Below are 9388 nucleotides of genomic sequence, written 5' to 3'. Positions count from 1 at the left end.
TTATGTGCCACCGAGTGATATCATTTCTTGCTCCATCTCTCCAAATAATGTTGGTTCAGATGCTATTTTAATAATATTGCTTACATGCGTGTCATTTGAATTATAGACTTATTGTCCAATGTTTGAATTCACTTTAAACACTACTTCGTCTCAAAATTGTCTTTGTGCTCGAAAAATTTCATGTTAAATAAATCGGAGTTGGAAAAGACGTTGAAAAGATGGTGTGGCTCCATGATGATGACATGAGTGACATCATCATGGCGTCATTGGGCAGGGCCCAGCTGACGCCCTCTCCTACTTTTAAAGCAGCAGCCCCGGTCAACATGGGGACCTCCCCCTTTTCCTCACAAAACCCAAAACATGATTATTGATTTTTAATCATTTTATGGCGAAAGTGATTTAGTTCAATTTATCCCCCAAGAAATAATACTCCAATGGATAGAATACATGTCCACTGATATCTCCATTATCAGATATAAATTACAGAAAGCATTTTACAACCCGTACTTACTGTCAAGATCTTAAAGAACTTCATCATCAGGCATCCATGAAAGGGTAGTTTCAGCACTGTCAAGTCCTACATCCAAAAGAAAGTAATTGTAGATTATTAAGAGTGTTAAACTCCCAAATCAGCAAACAGGTAGTACCATAATAGTGCTATAAGATTTTTAAGAAAAAATGGAACTTACCACGTGAAACGTAAGTTGGCAGGCTGACATAAGGAGGACAAGAGCTTTTTGAAGAGATCATGTCATTGTGAATGCCAGATCCAACTGCACAGTCCCGTGGCTGTAATAACATCAAGTTTTAAGAATGTATGAAATCTTCTAAACAAATATGAAAGTTTGAAACAAAAATTCTTTTTGACAGCAAGGATGTCCTGTTAACAGAGAGAGATATTTGAACCATGCTAGACCTGAACTCTCTTGAAGCACCCATTGAGATAATACCGATCATCTAGTCTGTTGGTTTTTTAGTATGTCAAAAGTGGAATTAATTTGAGCAAGGTAAGGTAGATTTGGTCACAAAATTCCAATCAATCACATGCATAACCAGGAATATCAAAGATGATATAAATCAAGATGGTGGGCCATGACTATTTGAACTGAACCACATTAATTCTTCCTTGATCTAATTCAGTTCAACACAGGATCTAACTTTAGTATCATTTAAGAAGCTAACCTTGAAATCCTTATAGAAGCATAAATGAAGTTCCTGTACAGAGCCTTTTGAGCACACCAGTAATGGAGTTGCGTGGAAAGCATTCTCAATGGCAGAAACAATGCCTCCAAGAGGGTACTTTTCGGTATTGGAAGGAAGGTATCCAGCTTCATTCAGAACTTGCTGTGTAAGAAATACAACTAATGAATGGACTTAATTTATACAAATGGAGAACTTAAGCAGAGCAATTTCCACATACAATTGTCATAGAATTAAAAAGAAAAAATGGAGAAATTATTGGTTAGTAATTTAACAGTGAAGAGAGCCACAACATATTGGCAACATCATGGTGATCACGTCTTCAGTTGAGCCAAGACCTAGAATCAGGTGCCCATCAAGACACTTCGAAAATTAAAACTCTAATATAAGTAAAAAAATATAAATATAAATATAAAAAACATAAGGATTTGACCAAATCAGTGCTTGCATTATACCTCTTAACTCATAACAAAACCAGGAAAGTATCTTTGATTTAGTTGAGGATTGATGCAATCCACACTTTTCTACAGGCTGTTTAGGAAGGGCGAAAAAACAAAAAAGGCAACACTAAACTATATTTTTGCTTTTCCTAATATTATTTATTCTATGTGGACCGAGAAAAAAGGGGGCTCAGCAAGAAGAGGATTGTAAAATGAGAAACGCAGACAAAATACCACATCTCAAAGCCCACCTACTTCGCAATTTAGACAAAAAGAAACCTTATCTATGCCATTGTACCTAAATTTAACATGAAACATCAATAAGTTGAGTATACATAGGCCTTAAGCAATGATGAAAAGACCATTTTTTTACCCCACAAGGTGCCCCTTCTTTTTTAGGGTAAGGAGAAATCCTGGTACTTCAGCGCCATACCAGGATCTATGGGGCTGAAGTAATCCATGCCATACTCCCAAGAGAATCTTGAACAACCTTCTAATTCTATTGACAGATTAGCTCATTATATAGACGATTAAGGAACCGGCACCTATGACCATACAAGAGACTGCCTTGCTACTCTAACACATAAAGGGCTTGTTTGCCAATGGACCCAAAAAAAGCCCCATACTATTCATCTCAAATTCAACTCCAACATTTTTACTTTTTACATCACATCAATCACATTTTACTACTATTCAAATAAATAAAATAAAATAAAAAATCACAACAAAACAAAAATTTTTCACTTTTCCATATCAAATATTCTTACTTTTTTCACACATCAATCAAATCTTTTTACAGTTCTAGGTCACTTTCTTTTTTCAAGCCAATGGCAAACAGCCCCAAAGGTCTTAATTCAGGTGCTAAAAGACTGAAATGCAACAAGCAGGAGCCTTGTAAATACTTTGACACACCAGAGCACCCAAAATGGCATCTAAATAAGAAATCAAATCTGAAAATTACTGGATAACATAAGTACGAAAGGAAAAAAGATAGCAGATACTATAGAGGAAATCATGAATGAGGTAAAGTTTACATGCTTCAACCCTTGTCACTTCTATGTGAGTCATGAAATAGACAGTCCAAGTCTTTCATGAGCTTTGGCCACTCTTTGCACACTTTGTTCAGTTCTACATTGGTTAACAAGTTGTTAACAAATAATAAGCTAAAGGCTATGGGTTGCTGCATAATTTGGTAGTTGATGGTGGATGCCACAATTTTATTTTTTTTAAAACCTTTGTTCAAAGGCAGCAGACTACATGAATTGCCAGTTACAGAACATCAAAATCTTCCATGATTAGATCAAGATATCAAAGTGACCATTAATAGAAGATGCCTACTTGAATTCTCCATGAAGATATAAATGGCACTTTTGGTTTAATGTTTCCATGGTCTGAACAAGATATCCAATACTTTAGTGAGTTGCCTCTACTAGGTGCAGACCAAGGCAGAAAAGATATGGCTGACTGTGAAGGGTCAGGACAGGAGTCTTGGCTGTGCATCTTGTAGGCCAAGCAGCAGCCAGTGGCTTGGCCCAGACAGGGTGGTTACAGACCATTACTTGCTACCAGACATGGAATGTCGAGCAGCTTGGCCTATTTGCAAAACAGCAGGCAGTCTTGGGCAAAGCAGTTTCCTTGGTTAGATCCAGAGATCCACGAACAGTTGTGTGCATGTGGCAGTCAATGTACAGGAAGAAAACTGTGCCATGTTACAGACTGGCATCCAGAAATTGGTTTATTGGCATACCACACAATATAGTAATATAGCGCAATCCTTTCAGATGATAATATGAGTAACTTGGCTAAAACACAGGGAACATTCATTCTCACTAACACAAGTTCCTTGTCCACTGTGTATTTCTTAGAGATAGTAGTCATCTCTCATTTTTAGAGGAGAAGCTTCACTTCTAATGTTCAGAACATCTCCAGTTAATGAAGTTGATGTTACTACTACTTATGTCACCACAGCTTGAACCTACTATGCAAAGTAGCCTATTCAACCCCCACAACCTTCCAAGTCACATAACTTTCTAGTGTTTCACATATCTCAAGGCCAGATGTAGCTTGTGTTAACAAATACTTTTATTGATAACTCTTGTGTCAATAAATATAAATGTTAACCGATTGAATTTGATTCCAATAGAGAGTAATCAATCAGTGCATATAACAGCTTTCAGGTGCATAGTTTCCACAAGATGCGTAAAATGTAATTAAGCAATTTTGATACTCAGCAAATGATTTTCTATCAAAATTTAATTCTTTCGTGAGAATGGATTAGTTTAAAAAGCATGGGGGGTTGATGTAAAACAGAAAACTTACTGTGACATTATATTTGAAATAGACATTGAGGACTGTTAAAAAATAACTGTATTCATCTCGGATTACTGGAAAGGAACACGTCCCATGTTTCTCTGGAAATAAAATGCAAAAGAGAATGAGAAGACGTCATCAAGATATTGAACCAAAATAATTGATTTGTTTCACAAAGAGATAAACCGTCACACTTGCAATTTAGGTAGCTTAACATAAGGAGCACATAGGCCAAATTTGGATATAATTATCAATGGTGAACACATAATATGAAACTTCATACACATGCAAAGGCCACTGCCAATACTCAAATGATCTTAATCAAGCCAATCTCTTTTGACCAACACTATTCCGAACGAAATATCGAATTTTTTCTTTTGTCATTTTTTGGCTTATCTTATCATTAAAACAACTTGAAAACAATTGTAAAAGTTAATGACTGGTAAAGTTACCTAGGAACAAAGAAAAAGAAATGGTTGTCATTATAAAGCAAATAAACATAACACAAACAACACATCATTACTAAAGATTAACAAGAAAACAACTTCCTTTTTTCCAACATCTCAGCTGTCATTTCTTGTAGTGAGGGATTTACTTAAAAAACTTTTATTTGCCTGTCTTAACAGCCAAAGAAAACCAAAAGGGCTTGAAAAAGGAGAATTTTAAACGTAAAAGTTTCAGAATCTAAAAATTTCAACAATTTCCTAGGACTAACAGAAAAGTAGGATTCATAACACTCTTCAGTGTTCATGAACAACCATTGCACATGTGCAACTTGTATAGAGCACAACTTCTACATCCTTTTAGAGATAACTCCCCCTTCTATAAAAATCCAAGAGAGGAAATACAATAAACTTTACAATTCAATTAAATCATGTAATTGAGCAGAGGTTGTAGATCATTACCCCACTGGCATTGTACATCACCCAGTTCAGTCATCGTAGCACATAAAAAAGAAGAATTGTTAGTCAGTGTCATGGTAAGGTAAGATTTGCAAAGAACCAATTCAAACATATTATGAGCACCTCATGCGCCCAAAATGATCCTTTTCCACCATGGCAGTTTGATGATGAACCACAACTTAATGACGGCCAATACTTCTCCAGACCATCAAGCAATGTTGAGATCTACAAATTAAATGTATTTGTACAACTTATGGTTTGAAAAACAAAATATAAATTAGAAGCAACTGGTTACGATAGTATAAATTTACTACAAATCCTGAAAGTTAGAATACACGAGCCAAGGTTGGTGAGTACATTGACGCAGATAAATAAAAGGGGGAAAGGACAACCGGTAGGAGCACTAAGAGTTTTGAAAGCACACTAGCATCGGGTACAAAATGCATAATCCCTTTTAATCAATAGTTTATCTTTTGAGGAATGCTAGGCTTACAAACAAGATTTTACAAACAAACTTTTATAATATAATGTGGCACAACATGATTGGAAATGAGATAAATTCAACTTTTGAGAAATCCAATCATATTGTGTCACATCATGTTGTAAAAGTTTTTTTGTAAAATTTGTTTGTAAACCTAGCATTTTTCTTATCTTTTATACAAATAAGATACTACATTTAAGCATTGACTTCAACAAAAGGTGAACATTTTCCTTATTGAAATATAAATTATTTGTTTAACTTACCTAATCAATTTCTACTTGCTTTTAGTTTGGTAAGGGCATTTTAGCCATTCATTATATGCCTTGAGGATTTCCCACATTTATATACAGTACTATCTTCCACACCTGCAGCAATTCCAAAAAAAAAGTTTTAACTGCTGAACTAAGAGTGCATGTCAAAAAGTACACACTTACTAGGGGAAAAAGAGAACCAGTACGAGGGTAGCTGAGTATAATTGGTACTTTAATTCTTAAACCATGATTTCACTATACTTTAGACCAAATTTGTGAAACTTAACTAGTTTAAGTTGTAACGGACGAGCTCGCACAAGGTTTTTCCTTGGCGAGCCGAGCTCGCTTTTGATACTCATCACGAGCTCGTAACGAGTGGAAATGAGCTGAACTCACACAAGCATTACTCGCCCGAGCTCGGCTCGTTTACAAGCCTAGCTGCTGATAAGGACACCTTTGTTGCATCTTATCTTGGCATATCTTTTTTTAATATGTAATTGAAATATCATTAAAAGTGTAAAGCGTCTCAGGTACACTTATTTGATCCACCATAAAGCTCCGAGTGAGCTGCAACAACAGCATCATTTGGGCACGCAATCCAAAGGCATCATGTAAGGTCATATCCCCACACCACAGATCATGTCAGAATCAAACATTGAAGTCCTCTCCTACCTCAAATCTGGTATGACTTGAAAACTTTCCCCAACTCCTAATATTCTTCCATAACCCCACCCCATATGTGTTGAAGATGGAGACTATTCTCTCCTTGATTTTATAATGACTTTATTTACTCTTTTAATCTGAGTGTAATCTCCTAAAATTCGCTTCTCATATTAAGCTTTGTATTCTCTCCTATTTAAACCTATGCAACCGTATGAAATAACATCATCGAATAGATTATTTTCTCTTAATCCCTTTTGTTCTTCTTTTCTACTTAATATCATAGCCAAAGATCATGAGTTTGAACCCTAACTCCACAATTCACCTCCTATTTCAATTAAATATCACATGTGTTGGGTTTCACCTATTAAGGGAAAGTTTGAGCACACACGTGTGGGAAAGTGTTATAATATAAATTAAATATTAAATTCATCACTTCCTATCAAATTAAACTTTTGGGATAACTGGTAATTAATAGCCTAAAGCTTCTATTTTTGAGATCACCTATTGATGGATGTCAATAGATATTACTAGTCCTTTTATTTTGGGATTTATGAATGTTTTACACTTGTATTATGTATTCCAAAGGGTCATCCAGTACACAACCCAGGTACTTTTGATGTCCACTTCTTTTTTCTTTAATAGTTCTTACTTATCAAACTAATGATGATAAAAGCATTTGATAAGTAAATCCCCAATCAAGCCATATCCACCACAAGCACCTAGTGCCTTGGAGTATCCATTTAAGATATAACTACGTGCATTGGCGAAAAAATGGACATTGTCAACTAGTTGTATTGCACTAATTAGTCAGCCAATTCATCAGCAACAAGAACGTATTGCCCATTTTGACCATACACACCTACCTAATAACATTCTTCTGCGCGGAGCTACCTAAAGGTCTTCAGTAAGCCCCAAGCATATTCTTGTTGAATAACACACAAAGGAGTTGGGAATCAAAGAAACAAAAAATATACCTCCTTTTCATCAAAATTGGATCGGGTGCAACAGGCAGGCCAGGTCCCATCATTATAGTCAGGCCACAGTCCATCTGTTGCACAAGTATATGAAAGAGTTCAGTTTATTTCTCACAGTATCCTTAAGAGATTTGTGTACACAAGCTAAAGTTACAACTGAAAATTAGTTTGAAAAGGCATAAATAACGGGCTTAACTCACCTGGTAAATAAAGGACAAAGAAAAGGTTGTAACACTTCCTATACTCATGAAATTTGTCCCAAAAAAAGGGGTCCAAAAACACACTCATAATAGACCGCATTTTCCAAAACATAAAACAGGTTTTGAAAACAGGTTTTGAAAACAGTATTTTATGCAGACTATGCAACCTTTGAACTTCAATATAAAGAGATTACTGATTATAACTCATACTCACGGATTGTAAATTCAGTTGGAGCATTCAAGCTGAAAAGAAATACAAATTAAATACATTAGTATTCATTCCAAGTTTGACATGTAAGTTGCAATAAATAAGGAAAAAATTCACATGCCACAAGAAACAATATAAATATCAGAGGAAACATGCAAAAGCACCAAAATCATCGGGGGAAGCGAAGTGTGGCACAAACTAGGATGAAACCATCTTAAAATGTCAATATATAACTTCCCCTATTTTAGTTTCCGTCCCATTTGTTTTGGCAGATAAAAATAGACTCCACTGCAGTCTCAAGACCATAAAAAGTGATGGTAAACAAGAACCCAAAGAGCTAGATTGTAAACCCATATAATGTTTCATATTAGGATCCGTATTCATACGAATAAAATATTTCTATACAGGATATTTTAATAAAACAGAAAATAAAGCATGTAATATAGAGAGATCTACTACACAGAAAGTGAGGAACTTCATTGAGGAACAATCATATCTTCTCATTCCTTCGACATAAGGTAGGCATTAAACCAAAAACAAAACAGCCTTACGAACTCCTACCACCCTTTTGCAAACATGCCTTTATCCTATATTTCTTAGGTTATCTCACAACTAAACAATGGAGCTGCCAGACAATCCACTTCAAAATTTACTACAATTAGATCAAAACACTAGACAATAACATCTAAAGGCAACAAAATACCAACAAAGAACGGCACCCGCCAAAATTTATATTGTGAGCTCTCAATTTTTCCACTTTTAACTGACTTTTAGACCCCAAACGAAAAGTAGAGACAAAGAAAAAAAAAAGGTACCAAAAAATGCTAAGAAAAATAACAGAAACAATTGGGTATAAACCAAATGATGGTAATCAAAGAAAACAATAAGTTAGATCACATGTGATTAATTTGACCAAGTGGGTGATGATAAAATTTGACACCAACCCAGATAATTTAGTGCTTCTAATTTTTCAAAACAATCAAAGAAAAGAGAAGAGAGTTAAAGTTACCCGCGGCAGCAGGCATTGGAGGAACAGCAATGGCGGGTTCGGCGACAGAATGTGCCGGGCCATTGCAACGCCAACGCGAAGTAATCGAACTCTCTCTGCCCATTCATAACCATAGGCATCGCGTTCGAACCCATTACACCAACAATCATTACAGCCAGCTGGATCGAGAGATGGAGGAGAAGCGTTTGAGCAGAGAGAGACAACGCCATTATGCCCACACCCACAGTCCTCCGATTTCAGTTACTTCCTGTTCTGGGTTTCCTGATGATGAGTTCTTTTATTCTTTAGTATCTTTAGATTCTGTACTAACAACACTTAAATGCCCAATGACTGTTCTCAACTTTTAAATTTTTTAATTATTATTTTAAAATTAAATGATGTTATTTGTCATTCTCTTTTCATTCTTCTATACAAATTTTTTTTTACGAAGAAATATGAAATTTGTCTTTATGTTTGGCTTAATTTACAAATCACTCCATGTGATTTAAAAAATAATTTATAGGTCCTTAGGATAGGCCAAAATAACATTTTACTCCCTAAGCTCATTTTCTGTTAAATGACTTAATGAAAACCGTTATATTGCCACATCACACCCAATAAAAATAAGACACGTTTTATTTTTTATTTATGCTTTTAAAAAATGACAAATAAGCTTTTCTACATCATTTTGAGACTCCAGCACATACACTATGTCAAATTAAATAAACTTAATCCCTATATCCCCACCTTGCGTCTTCATCCTTATATCCC

The 9388-nt window shown here is 35.3% G+C and overlaps 1 protein-coding gene across 1 annotated transcript; it reads right to left on the bottom strand.

The window, feature by feature from the left end:
- Window positions 1-435: 435 nt before the first annotated feature.
- On the bottom strand, window positions 436-8925 carry LOC132167328 (ribonuclease 2). The gene is made up of 9 exons (XM_059578269.1): window positions 8639-8925; window positions 7636-7664; window positions 7222-7295; window positions 4976-5077; window positions 4856-4859; window positions 3960-4051; window positions 1183-1344; window positions 690-789; window positions 436-577 (listed from the first exon to the last, which is right to left on the bottom strand). Exons 1-9 carry the CDS (start codon window positions 8845-8847, stop codon window positions 522-524), a joined length of 828 nt encoding a protein of 275 aa, XP_059434252.1. The 5' UTR covers window positions 8848-8925; the 3' UTR covers window positions 436-521.
- Window positions 8926-9388: the final 463 nt, after the last annotated feature.

Source organism: Corylus avellana, chromosome ca1 (assembly GCF_901000735.1).
Source record: "Corylus avellana chromosome ca1, CavTom2PMs-1.0".
NCBI classification, from domain to species: Eukaryota; Viridiplantae; Streptophyta; class Magnoliopsida; order Fagales; family Betulaceae; genus Corylus; species Corylus avellana.
The sequence above is the reverse complement of the archived record's forward strand: the minus strand, read 5'-3'. Positions and strand labels throughout refer to the sequence as shown.